This window comes from Esox lucius, chromosome 12, assembly GCF_011004845.1.
Source record: "Esox lucius isolate fEsoLuc1 chromosome 12, fEsoLuc1.pri, whole genome shotgun sequence".
Lineage (NCBI taxonomy): Eukaryota > Metazoa > Chordata > Actinopteri > Esociformes > Esocidae > Esox > Esox lucius.
The window spans coordinates 8,412,711-8,426,805 of NC_047580.1; the positions used below are offsets into that span (position 1 = coordinate 8,412,711).

A 14,095-nucleotide genomic window follows, 5' to 3' on the forward strand; every position below is an offset into this window, starting at 1 on the left:
AAAAAACTGATGGCAAGATGAATGCAGAATGTAATCAGAAAATACTAGCAGACAATTTGCATTTTTCTGCACAATAGCTGCGCATGGGACACTCTTGGACTTTCCAGCAGGACAATGACCCTAAGCACAAGGCCAAGTTGACCCTCCAGTGGTTCTGGAGTGGCCATCACAGTCTCCTGACCTTAATATCATCAAACCACTCTGGGGAGATCTCAAATGTACTGTTCCAGCAAGATGACCAATGACTTTGCAAGGCCTGGAGGCATTTTGCCAAGTCAAATGGCCAGCTGTACCACCTGCATGAATTCTGGGCCTCATAGACAACTATTACAAAAGACTGCACCCTGTCATTGATGCTAAAGGGGGCAGTACACAGTATTAAGAACTAAGGGTATGCAGACTTTAGAACAGGGGTCCGTTTTTTGTTTTGTTGTTTCCATGTTTTGTTTTATGGTTGTGCCATTCTGTTATGACCTACAGTTGAATGTGAATCCCATAAAAAAATAAAAGACGTGTTTTGCCTGCTCACTCATGTTTTCTTTACAAATGGTACATATATTTACAATTCTACAAGGGTATGCAAACTTTGGAGCACAACTGTACATGCACTTGCCTAGTTATATTAAGTTTATCGTACCGTCGCCAAAGGCGCGGTAGGCTAATGTAAGAGAATCACCTCCAGCCTACATACCAATGACAGTGAACTTGAAAGGAGGAACTAACCTACAAACAACATTCGGCGCGCCATGACTACAAGTATGTTACTCTGACATCAATGATCTAAGTGACATCCTAAAATACACACGATTAGTCTGGCAAAATCTCTCAGACACGGGACGGATTTCTCTCGGGTCAGAAACCGTCAATGCGTTCTGAGATCGAAGCGAGACAAGCCAAGTGAATGCCAGCACATCTGTGCCGGAGAGAGACGGAAAGAACCAACGCGTGCACACAGCAGGTGAGACTGAGCACGAAGCAAATCTCTAGCTGCAGGCTACCGGAGCGTCCTCAAGTGGGTCTCCTTATTGTTTTTACGCGCGTCCAGGAGGAGTTGTCGACGGTTGGGTAGATCATCGCCAACATGTCAACGGTTACGGCTTCGGTTGTTGATGGTTCCAGAACTATTTATTCAATCCAAAATGGAAACCGTGGCCACAATAATACAGGTAAGCGAGCTTCAATATCTATCCAATGTTGGTATACATTTATAGCAATTAGGCTACTGTCTTATGGAAAGCATTATGAATAAATATATTTGAATAGGGCATTTCGAGTGCATCACAGACTAGACTACTAACATGCACTTTTTGGGAGAAAATACATTCCATTACCATAACAAAAGGCACATAATGTGAGACTAATTGCAAGATTACTTCTTTTAGAAAAAGTATCAAATGATAAATGCTTAAAATTAATCAAATATTGCAGGTTATGTGAGTGTGTATGGTAGAATGCCTGCATTGGAAACGGGAAGTGAGAGATTTATCATTGTGTGAGCTGCAGGTGGCTTTCAGACAAGCAGGTTTTTGAGTTTTTCACAAACTAATTCTGCAAGGCTGCTGCCATGCTTAAAACACACCCACACTCAAACACAGATACAATTGTGTTGGGTTGCCATGCGATTCTCAAGGAAGACATTGGGTACCAAACATTTAGCAGTCAATTTGTGTTTTCTGTGGATCTGCTTAGTCCTACTCAGCAAAATAACGTCCTCTGCCAGCTCAACCCTGTCTAACTGAGAGAAAATGTATTTCTTTGATCAGAAATCTATTATGAGTCACAGACAGCAGGAGAGAGCTGCCTGCCTACCCTGCAGAAATCATGGTTTATGAAATAGCTTCCCCCCAACTCAGTCAATCATAACTCTTTCTGGCTGACGTTCCTTCTCCCTTTCCATCCATTTCCCTCCCATTCGTCAAAGGAATTCCTTTGATGAGACTGAAAAGTTTTTGAATATACTAACACTATCTTATATAAAACAACTTGGTTTCTCTTTCAGACACTACTGAAGATGAGTTCATTTGAAATCCAATCATTTCTTGAACATGTAGGACCTCTAGTGGAGTCAAAACGCACTGCATCAATTTGTGAGAACAATAAGCTGAACAAACACACTTCCACAGGAAGTGACAGACCTGATTTGTTTCATCCTGAAAGTGGAAGCTCCAGTCAGCTCTGTCAAGTCAGTTGGTTTCCAGCCCTTTTGAAATACACTTGCATATATTCAAAGCAGTGACATACCTGGGTCATGGTTCAGTGTGTAAAACAGGGACACTTTTTACTCGCAAAGTCTGATAACCAGCTTTTTAACATGTCCCAGATGACGACTGCATTTCTGCCAGGCATGCAGGCCTTTTGTTTAATGATTTATCATGTTTGCTACTTCGACAGTCAGCATTAGCAACAAAGGGCAGGTCTGCAGATGGGGTGTGTCCTTGTCGCGTGACGCAGAGTGTCCCGTATGGCGCTCTTACGCGTGGTATGCTGTGACGCGGTGTTCTGTGTAACACGGTTACCTCACACGCCCTCTCATCTGACGGTTCTGCTGTAGCTGTTCCACAGTTCTGGTTCTGCACTGACATTGTCCCCAATTGTCTTCTCTCCTTCCAGGCCAGTGCAAACCCATGCCCCTGCCGGCACTGGGCACCCAGAAGATCGTTCAGGGGAATGGGACTGAGGTGGGCACGGTGATCACCCTGCAGTGCCCGCCCAGACACCGCCTGGTCGGGGCTAACGCCGTGTCCTGTGTCTGGGGCAGCAACACCACCCACTGGTCAGGAGGCTCCCCCTGGTGTAAACGTATGTCTCATAACACAGAGAAGACCTTCACACGCGCATGTTGCCCTTTGACAGCCTTTTCCTCGTAGGTGTCTAAAGATGCCCGCTAGAAAATAACACAGCCCCAGCCAGCAATCAAAGCATTTCGGCATCGGCCGCAGTGTCTGTACACTCTTGAAATATTCATGGACGTCCTTTCCATATTTCTAAGCCGCTTATGTAAGCGTATTTGTATTTGATGAGGAACAGAAGTCCAAATGAGAGACTGCAAGGTTTGTCAGTCGCCCAGCCCCCTCCGTCTGTATTGTGTCAGCCCTGCAGCTGGCCAATCAACGGCTGAAAGCGTGTAAAGACAGCCGTCACATCATCCATACATTATTTATGAGTCACACTCTGCTCTATTGTAGAAATGAAAGTTGTCCTCTTAGGAAAGTGTGTGCGTGTGAGTGTGTGTAGGGGAGAGATTCAAAATACATTGAAAAAGTGCATGGATTGCAAACTCCCCCAGTGTAGCGCCTGTCAGTCTCTTTGTTATCATGAAGAACTGGTATAGAGAAATGTTGGAGATGTTTTTTTCAGCGCCCTGATCAGATGGCCAATGTCGCGTGGGTGTCCATGTTAGAGTTTAGGTACCGGGTTATAACCTTAAGGCATTCCAACATGTTGTACTTACATCACTCAGGAGAGCTTGTTGTTGTTGTACATCTCTTGCTTGTTGTCTGTGGAGTGAATGAGTGGTTTGTTATCTTTGCCCTGCTAGCGGTGTCTCTGTCTGAGGACTTTGGGTTCCGCGTGGCCGTGATGGCCTCCATCATCAGCTGTGCCATCATCCTCCTGTTGTCCATGGCCTTCCTCACCTGCTGCCTGCTTGACTGTGTCAAGGAAGGAGAGAGGAAGAAGGACAAGAGGTGAGAGGAGAGAGTGTGTCTTTGCCTTTTTTTCATCTGGGTTCCCGGTGTCCACATCGTGGTTAGACACGGGGGGGGGGGGGTAAAGGGAAGGAGAGGCGAGAGAAGAGACAGACGTACAGTAAAGAGAAGACAAATGAGTTAACCCCATGAAGACTAGCTGTTGCCATGGCGTCAGCTAGTGGGCATCCACGTGAATAACCAAGGCAAAGAGAGAGAGCTGTTAGGACATGAGAGGGGAGGTGGAGGAAAAGAGGAGAGAGAGGAGTAGTGCCCTATTAGGAATAATAAGGACATTGAGATGTACAGTAGCTATTGATGCAGTACAATAGTGGCTTTTCTTCTTTGCGTTGCCAGGGATACGGATCTGTGGCACCAGCTGGAGCAAGTGGAGCAGGAGGGAAACAGGGCCTCTCGCTATGGTCACAAGGGCAGGAACAATAATAACAACACCACCAACCAGATGAAGACACTATCAGCATGGGACAACCATGACCCTTCATCGATTGACCACAGGATACCCAACGGGTGAAGAGTGTGTGTGTGTGCGTGTGTGTGTGTGTGTGTGTGTGCATGTGCGCGTACGTGTCCCATTCAAGGCTCACTGTCTCCGCCTTCTCCACAGGGGTATCCATTCCATTAGCAGTCCAGTCTCGGCACCAGGCTTCTGCTCGGCCCTCAACTCAGCTCTTCTCCCCTGCAGAGGCTACAACCAGCCCCTCCACTTGCACAACCAAGGACTCCACCATAAGTCAGGTCTCATGCACAATCCAGGCCTACTTCCAAACTCCATAGGGCCACTGTATCCAGGTGTACCTCAGACCCCGTGCCTGGCCCAGAACCCAGAGGTACTCCCAGCCTCAGGCCTAACCTGGCAGAATGGGGGACAGAAGGGCAGCCTTTCTGGGATGAGCACTCCACTCCCAGAGAAGGACTACGGGATATGTCCTCAACCCTACTATGACCAGGAGCACCCCATAAAGGTTATATCTGTCTGATGTCACAACCAGGTGACCATGACTGGGTGTAGACCATAGGGGATGTGGATAAACGATAATGGACCAAGAAACTGTAATCAATATCCAATTGGGGAGTTGGACATTCACCTTAATAGTGACTGAGCCTTTGCTATTATCGGCAGATTCAATTGCCAGTTGGATGTAATCGATATTTGTCGCACTGGGGCGGTCAGTTGGGGACCAGTAAAATAATTATGAAAAATAATATTTTGAATCAGGGGTTCCCAAACTGTGGGTTGCGACCATGAATTGTCCTGATGGGTTTCATTACCATTTGTCTTTTTATGTTATGGATTTCTACACTGAACAAAATTATAAATGCAACACTTTTATTTTTGCCCCCATTTATCATGAGCTGAACTCAAAGATCTAAGACTTTCTGTATGTACGCAAAAGGCCTTGTTCTCTTAAATATTGTTCACAAATCTGTCTAAATCTGTGTTAGTGAGCACTTCTTCTTTGCTGAGATAATCCATCCACCTCACAAGTGTGGCATATCAAATGCTGATTAGACAGCATGATTATTGCACAGGTGTGCCTTAGGCTGGCCACAATAAAAAGCCACTCTAAAATGTGCAGGACCTGGAAAGATTTAGACAGATTTGTGAACAGTATTTCAGAGAAATAGGCCTTTTGTGTACATACAGAAAGTCTTAGATCTTTGAGTTCAGCTCATGATAAATGGGGGTAAAAACTAAAGTGTTGCGTTTATCATTTTGTTCAGTGTACATATAAATACATTTTTGAGATGGGAAAGTATGAGAGTATAAACTTAAATATTTTTCTATATAAATGTATATAATCTTTGAGAACTTAAAATCACCTAATAAAAATCTGGACAAATCAGGTACTCATGTTTTGCATAATAACGTATTAACCTTGTAAATGTTTTGTAAACCATTTACGCTCTGTTATGAATGTTTGTTTCTGGTATGCAATCAATATTTTTTTATTGGTTGCAAAAAACCATATCCAAATCTACATTCAGTTTAATGTCTTGAGGATCTTTTTTTTACGTATTCTTTGGTCAGTGTATGCTTAGTACAAGACCTTGTGGTTTGACGTGACTCAAAAGACACTTCAATTGATGAGTTACAAAGCAAAACATTTTTGGGAACCCCTGTGTTTAATGACTTCAGTGTATAGGTATTATGTAAACTGACACTGACCTCTGGGAGGACGTTCAGTGACAAGGCAGCATTTCTAGGTTGCATCAGATATGTGCCTTAAACTCAGATCCTGCTCTAAGATGAGTTGTACTTACAAGGAAGGGCAGTCCTAATATCACTTATTTTGTTGCTTGCACATAGTTTCTTGTAGAAATATATAGTAGTAAACACATACACAGTAAATATATCTGTTCTGAGAAGGAATGGCTTGCATCTCTGAGCCATGCAATCTGGACATGATGATTCTGGTAAGAATCATTTTGTTCAATGTTCATTTTTAGACTGGGTGTTTCTTATTTGGTTGGATCCAGGGATTGCATGTGTAGGTTCCCTATCCTGTTGTGTGACGTATTTGCTGGTATTTCATGGTACAAATAATGTAATGTAATGGGAATTATATTGCATTTTTATTTACATATAGCCTGTTGAATGTGATGGTAGGCTGTGGTGTGCTTTCATCGGGTTGGAATTCGATTATAAGGCAGATTTGTCCTAGAATTTATCTGACACATACCTGATCTCAGTCCCCGAATTCGGATTAGGAGTGCGCCATCAATAAAACAAACTATCAGGAAACACTTCTGAGTGATCCAACAGTCTCAATGTACTTTTGGGTGCCATTTGAACCTTAAGAGTCGGTGATCGTTATTGCATGTTTTACACCTCATAGGTTGACGTCACTCATTAATAGTAATTAGTGCATTACAAACCACGCGGTCCGGGTGTCTGAGCTGCTGTGCGGTCGGTGTCAACATGGGAAGAGGTTCGAAGTAGACAGATAAGGAAATTGAGAAGTGGTCGCTGGTCGAAAAGGGGAAGCTTATCTCCGTTTTCTTGCATGGCAGGTTAGTGAATTTGCCTAGAGTTGTGGGGGTTTTCGATTTTGTTATGGCCGATTTGTACGCAGCAAAGGAGACTACGACCTCTCGCTCCGTCGGGTGTCCACTAGCGTCTCCCCTGATTCCTCGATCTCAAAAATAACTCGAGCTAATCAGTTTTAGTTCTAATTAACTTTATTATTTTACCAAAGTTGGAGTGTACTTAATAATTGCAAGAGCTGTAGGCTATCACTAATATAGCAATGTGGTAGCCTAACGACTTATGCAATCATTGTTTGAAAAAACAAATATTGCCATGTTGCTGTGTGCTGTGCATGCAACAACCAGACGTAGACCCATGCAGGATCGAGATGTTTACGAATAAATGTAGTGTTGGAGCAAACCAGTGTGCGGGCTCTATTTCATGTGTTCCGCATGCAACACTGCCTGGCAATACGAGTTTAACATGTTCTAATTTGCCAGTTGCATCTTATTAACGTCCTGTGCCCCTTGCGTGACAGCGAGGTCTAATAATGTTTCTAAAAGGGGACGCTAAACCTCTTAATTCTCAGTGAAGGACTATAGCTTACAACACCTTCACTGTAGGCCGTAGTCTGCCAGCCAGATCAAAAGCGCTGTTCTTGCCAAGTATTCAGGTCTACCATTCGACTTAGCTCTTAATTTCAAACTCTGACACACATAGGGCCAGTTTCGCAAACACGGATTAAGCCTAGTCTTGGACAAAAAAATCAAGTTCAATAGAAAACTCAATTGAGCTATACAGGTGCTGGTCATAAAATTAGAATATCATCAACATTTTGATTTATTTCAGTAATTCCATTCAAAAAGTGTAACTTGTATAATTTATACATTAATTCCACAAAGACTGATATTTCAAGTGTTTATTTCTTTTAATTTTGATGATTATAACTGACAGCTAATGAAAAACCCAAATTCAGTATCTCAGAAAATTTGAATATTGTGAAAATGTTCAATATTGAAGACACCTGGTGCCACACTTTAATCAGTTAATTAACTCAAAACACCTGCAAAGGCCTTTAAATGGTCTCTCAGTCTAGTTATGTAGGCAACACAATCATTGGGAAGATTGCTGACTTGACAGCTGTCCAAAAGATGACCACTGACACCTTGCACAAGGAGGGCAAGACACAAGAGGTCATAGCTGAAGAGCCTGGCTGTTCACAGAGCTCTGTGTCCAAGCACATTAATAGAGAGGTGAAGGGAAGGAAAAGATACAAGCAATAAAGAAAGCGTACAAGCAATAGGGATGACCGCACCCTGGAGAGGATTGTGAAACAAAACCCATTCAAAAATGTGGGGGAGATTTACAAAGAGTGGACTGCAGCTGGAGTCAGTGCTTCAAGAACCACCACGCACAGACGTATGCAAGACATAGGTTTCAGCTGTCGCATTCCTTGTGTCAAGCCACTCTTGAACAAGACACTGCGTCAGAAGCGTCTCGCCTGGGCTAAAGACAAAAAGGACTGGACTGCTGCTGAGTTATGTTCTCTGATGAAAGTAAATTTTGCATTTCCTTTGGAAATCAAGATCCCAGAGTCTGGAGGAAGAGAGGAGAGGCACAGAATCCACATTGCTTGAAGTCCAGTGTAAAGTTTCCACAGTCAGTGATGGTTTGGGGTGCCTTTTCATCTGCTGGTGTTGGTCCACTGTGTTTTCTGAGGTCCAAGGTCAACGCAGCCGTCTACCAGGAAGTTTTAGAGGACTTCATGCTTCCTGCTGCTGACCAACTTTATGGAGATGCAGATTTCATTTTCCAACAGGACTTGGCACCTGCACACAGTGCCAAAGCTACCAGTACCTGGTTTAAGGACCATGGTATCCCTCTTCCTAATTGGCCAGCAAACTCGCCTGACCTTAAATCTATAGAAAGTCTATGGGGTATTGTGAAGAGGAAGATGCGATACGCCAGACCCAACAATGTAGAAGAGCTGTTGGCCACTATCAGAGTAACCTGGGCTCTCGTAACACCTGAGCAGTGCCACAGACTGATCGACTCCATGCCACGCTGCAGTAATTCAGGCAAAAGGAGCCCCAACTAAGTATTGAGTGCTGTACATGCTCATACTTTTCATGTTCATACTTTTCAGTTGGCCAACATTTAAAAAAAACTGTTGTATTGGTCTTAAGTAATATTCTAATTTTCGGAGATACATTTGAACTATATCAGTATGTGTGTAATGAATATAATATACAAGTTTCACTTTTTGAATGGAATTACTGAAATAAATAAACTTTCTGACGATATTAAAATTTTATGACCAGCACCTGTATGTTTCTTAATCCTGGTCCTTAGTATCCAAAGGGGTGCACGTTTTTGTTTTTACCCAAGCACTCACACACCTGTTTCAAATCTTACCCTACTACCTACACACCTGTTTCAAATCTTACCCTACTACCTACACACCTGATTGACAGACACCTACACACCTGATTGACAGACACCTACACACCTGATTGACAGACACCTACACACCTGATTGACAGACACCTACACACCTGGATGTAATCAACCTATCATCAAGCCTTTAGTTTGAATCAGCGGTGTGAGTGCCTGGGCAAAAACAAAATTAAGAATCCCTATAGGACCAACTTTAAGAAACACTAGGATGACTCTTGGGCCCTCTGTCATTGTGACAAAACAGAGGTTTTTATCCTGTCATTTATTACAGTTTTAAAAAGTTCAAAGTTGGTACTAGGAGTACTATAGTATAGTTTTATTACCATAAACATAATATTCCACTTCCAATACACAGTATAATAGGCCTTTTTCACTGATACAATTGATTCTCAACTTGACCTGCAAACTAGTTTACAAATTGAAAAAGTACTTTTTGAATGATTATCCCTGTCAGTTTTGCACTACAGTGGTTTGCGACAGACTGCTGGTGGTCCCTAAAACGGAAAAACTTCCATATGTTCTGTTTGTGCCTTATTTTCGGTATTCCCTACCTCCTGGTCAGGGTCCGATGGCTACCATGAGCAGTTGCAGAGGGACTCTCAGTTCCTTTGTTCAGAACCAAAGATGCACACAGAGCTTGTGGACAGGCTGGTGTTGCAGCTCAACAGAATCTATCCTCAGATCCTAACTGACAAGGAGGCCCAGAGGGTGAGTAGCCTAGTTAATGAGAACTGAAACCAAATTAAACAGAAGTTTTGTTTGTGTTCTGTGGATGTGTCCTCTATTCTAATTGTCTAGTGTTTCTGACAACACGTAAAAAGTTCAACTCATCTCAACTTTGTGTCAGTGAAAAACAAATGGATATATCTTGGAATAGTACACGTCATTTCTGCTGTCTGCCAACTTTTCCTAACTCTCATCCCTATCTTTATAGGGTTTAGCTGGTTCTAACATGCATCCTTTGTCCCGATGTTGTTTGTTTACAAATGTGAGATCTTATCACATTGAAATCACTGTGTAGATAAAATGTCTGCACAGCTGAAAACAGAGGCACTATCGGAATGGGGACAAGATCCGAACAGAGGAGACATGTTGGCACCAGGTGTAAACAGGTCTTTTGAAGGGATTAACCTCACTTCTCCCTAGGCCACACTGCTCGGTAGGCCACTACGTGTCCAGCTACATATGATCATATTAAACTTTGTATTTTTCTATTCATTTTGTTTTATTTGGTGATTTTAGGGAACACTGGGCTCCAATTAGCAAAAGTCAAGACATGGACCTTATTACAGATCCATAAATGCATTATGGGTAACCAGACATAACTGGACACTTGTTATTGGATGGTTGTCTAAACAGTTCAGGAACCTGAGCGTGCCTACTGAGGTGCGATTGGCTGAGCTGCTGGTGCACCTGCAGAGGAAGGGAGAGGAGGCGTGTCATGAGTTCTACAGGGGGCTTCAGATCCACGCTGATGAGGTCTATTTTAACCTGCCTACCAGAGTCAGCCGAAGGAGAGGTATGGCTTGGATGAGCCCTATTTATACCTCATCCGAACACAAGTCCTAATATTCAGCCACATTCTTAGTGTGCACACCCAAATCAATAAATATTATTTTGCAAGGATATCTCTCAAATAATTTCCTAACAGGTTAGCTGTAACATTCCAGTCAGGGTTGATGGATAACAGATTAATTGCATTACCATGTGTAGATGCAACGGCTACAACCTGGGCAAAATCACTACAAAGGACGCATTTTAAAACCATGTGTCTGTGTGTTTCTCCTTCGCTGTTGGTATACGTTTTTTTTTCTGTTTCCGACAGTTTTGCGTGTGTCTGTGAGAGGCTGTGGAGACTGACAGTGATCTATGTGTCTGTTCTAGAGCATGCAGACCCAGTGGGGACTGACACCGTGACCCGCCATATTGACAAATATGTACTGAACAACCAGGGTAAATCTAACGCCACACCACTACCAGTCAGAACCACTTCACAGATATTTCAGAATAATCTGCCAAACAAATCCATAGTATGAGGTTGGATCAACGTTTTAAGGAATTGTTGCTTCTTATCGAGAGGATAAGTGTATTTTTTGCTTAGTCGGCTATCACCCTGTAACTCTACCCAGTATGTGTTTTGCATCTAATCTTATTACCATAATAGCCACAGCTAAGAAACATTTAATTAGTCTTTTAACTAACGCCAGTCAGTCAGCCCTTAAGGGAATGTACGCTGGTGGTTAGAGCATCTGAGCTGTAACCAAAAGGTTGTTAGCCATCAATCAGGAAAATAGTTAATTTTGTTTGATCAAGACACTATGTCCAGTTGCTCCAGGGTCTCCATAAAATTGTCTGGTCCCCCAGCTGAGACTCTCTCCAAGGGTGGCATGGGGGTAGTGGGATATTCACCCCCTCCAAAAAAACACTATTAATGCACAATAACTCTCAAAATGATTTACCTCCTAGGGGTGTTTCAACTATTTATTGTTAAATCAAGCACTCCAATTGTCTGGAGATTGTGCCATTTTTCAGAAATCACATAACTACTTTAATGGAGAGCACCTGCATGCAATTTAGGTTTTTTACATGATTTCAGGTTAAATAAACCTGTATCTGAGTGGTCCCACAGTTGGTTTGTACAAGTATTAACAAAAACTATATAATGAAGGTGAAGGAACATTTAAAGCTCAGTATTGGCAGCATCATGCTATGGGGATGCTTCTGTGTCAGTGCCTGGAAAGCTTGTGAAGATAGATCCAGAAAATAACATATAAATCCTGGAATAAAACCTGCTGACGTATGCCCAGAGACTCTTCCAGAAGGATAATGACATCAAACATACAGCCAAAGCCACACTGGCGTTGCCCAAAAAGTCTTCATCCTGAAGGTCTCCAGTCAATGCCCTGACGTCAGTTTAATTAAGAACATGTCGGAAAACTTGAAAGTTGATGTTCATCAAAGTTTCCCATCCAACTTGATGGATCTTGAGCAATTTAGCCAAGGAATGGTCAAAAAATGCTGTGTCCGGGTGTGCAAAGCTGGTAGAGACTCAAGGTTGTAATCTCTGCAAAAGGTGCTTCTACCAAATATTGACTAAACGGGGTGGATACTTATGCAATCAGTTACTTTCTGTTTTATATTTGTAATGAAGCTTTTGATTTCATTCTTCATTTTGACATTATAGACCTTTGAATGTCTTGATCAGTTGATTTCCAATTTAAATGTATTTCGATTTCATGTTGTAACAAAACATTGACTTTTTATTGGGGTGAATAACGTCCTGTGCCCCACTGTAATTCTTCTAAGACTTGTTTTTACTGTAGGTGAAAAGTAACATCAGAAAGAAGTACAGTAAGTAATTTCTGATAAACATCTGATCACAGAAATTGCAGCCGTGGGAGATGGTTGCTTTAGACTGAGGAAGCCGTTTGTGTAACAGCACTCTGTTTGGTTCTGTCTATGTCGGTCTGTCTGTTTCTTCTTTGCTGAATTGTCATTTACACGGTTCAGTTCCCTCTCATGCAGATGATGTGTACTCTTCTCTTTCTCCCTCTCTCTGAAGGCCCTCTGTTTTTTCTGAGTTGTTTCGGCCTTGCGGTGGGCTTAGCCTTGCTCTATTATTATGGAGGTAAGTCATTCAGGCAGGGAGAACAGGTTTACCCATTGAATAATTCAAAGTACCAAAGAAGTAGATGTTCTCTGTGCAGTGATGTGCATTGATTTTGAAACAATGGAAGGAATAGAAGGTTATTTCATACAGTGTTGATATGTTTCTTGCACTGGTGCCATCAGTGTATTCTCACTCTGTTCTCCTTCTGCTTTTCTTCTATCCTTCACCTCTGCTGCTCGTTTTTCTCCTGGAAATTCTGGTCAATTACATTTCTTTGAGTCTTCCCATGTTCTACACCTGAGCTCCTTTTCCAACCCTTGGTGATGAGTTAGAGATCCCTGTCATCTGAACTTCTCCTGGAATGGATTTTGAGGAGGCAAGATGAGTATGCAAAGACTCAAGGAAATGTAACTGAGGTTCTCCCCGTCTTTCCACCCCTTCCTTATGTCTTTTTTCTGCAGAGGGTAATTTGAGTGGTACCAGTCCATTTCTGGGGTTCTCAGCGCTGGGACTGGGCAGTGGAGCCAGTGAGGTCCTCTTAGCCTGCAAAGAGGACGCATCCAGAATTCAATAAGGCCATATTCGGAGAGAAATGCTAAATAATGGAAAAACAAATCTCTTTGCAATGCCAAACATTTTTCAGTAGGGGGATTAAGAGGTGCTAAAAAAAGTGTACATATTTCTATGTTGTATTGTATTTTAACAGTTTCTGTTATCAGCAGAGTAAGGTCTTCAATCTGTGCCATCTAAGCCTACTTGATTTAAAATATTGAACATGACAAGACACAAATGTCCTGGATAACTTAGTCTTTAACTTATCTGAACCTTTACATTTCACTTGTGGAAGTAAAACTCAAAGTAGTTCTAATCATGTGACTTGGACCTCCTATCAGGACTGTTAGTCTGAAGACTGAATGCCTAACCGGTCCATTGGTTTAATTATGTTACTTTACAGGTCTCACTTTACACCCTGTTCCCTAGAAATTGCACTTTGTTGGTTTGAACGAGTTAAGACCAATGTTTCGTCTCATACCTTCACCCACAGACGGACTGTCACCGTCTTCACCAACACCTTACTGTAACTGCCCAGTGCCTTCTAACAGTGATCAGTCTCTAAAAGACACCATTATGCACCACTATACACATGTATTTGCACTGAGACTTTCTCAGTAATTAAAGCCCTTACTGCATGTCTCAGTGCTTGTATCCACAGAGTTTTGGAATATCAATGATAAATAAACTCTCAAATCTTTTTTTAAAGTCTAATCTTGAGTGCTTTTTGTTGTTTTTTTATTCCCTTGGCTGGAATTATGATGCTTTGTAGGAGAGAAACTAGGAGAAAAAATATGAAGC

General features: G+C 42.4%; 2 protein-coding genes across 5 annotated transcripts; both read left to right on the plus strand.

Annotated features, from left to right (window-relative positions):
* Positions 1-705: 705 nt before the first annotated feature.
* On the plus strand, positions 706-5,187 carry LOC105024961 (sushi domain-containing protein 3). The gene is made up of 6 exons (XM_010895295.3): positions 706-958; positions 1,046-1,166; positions 2,611-2,799; positions 3,539-3,686; positions 4,044-4,214; positions 4,312-5,187. The coding sequence occupies exons 2-6, from the start codon at positions 1,082-1,084 to the stop codon at positions 4,682-4,684; spliced, it is 966 nt and encodes a 321-aa protein (XP_010893597.2). The 5' UTR covers positions 706-958; positions 1,046-1,081; the 3' UTR covers positions 4,685-5,187.
* A 211-nt stretch (positions 5,188-5,398) lies between these two features.
* LOC105024959 (caspase recruitment domain-containing protein 19) lies at positions 5,399-14,008 on the plus strand. Of its 4 annotated transcripts, XM_034296151.1 has the most exons (7): positions 5,399-6,719; positions 9,695-9,840; positions 10,492-10,651; positions 11,017-11,085; positions 12,695-12,760; positions 13,022-13,118; positions 13,204-13,285. In XM_034296151.1, exons 1-6 carry the CDS (start codon positions 6,713-6,715, stop codon positions 13,072-13,074), a joined length of 501 nt encoding a protein of 166 aa, XP_034152042.1. In that variant the 5' UTR covers positions 5,399-6,712; the 3' UTR covers positions 13,075-13,118; positions 13,204-13,285. The 4 variants fall into 4 exon arrangements, with proteins under 4 accessions (XP_034152042.1, XP_010893594.1, XP_019906953.2 ...); XM_010895292.3 differs by lacking the exon at positions 13,022-13,118 and having other exon boundaries at positions 13,204-14,008; XM_020051394.2 differs by having other exon boundaries at positions 13,022-13,322.
* Positions 14,009-14,095: the final 87 nt, after the last annotated feature.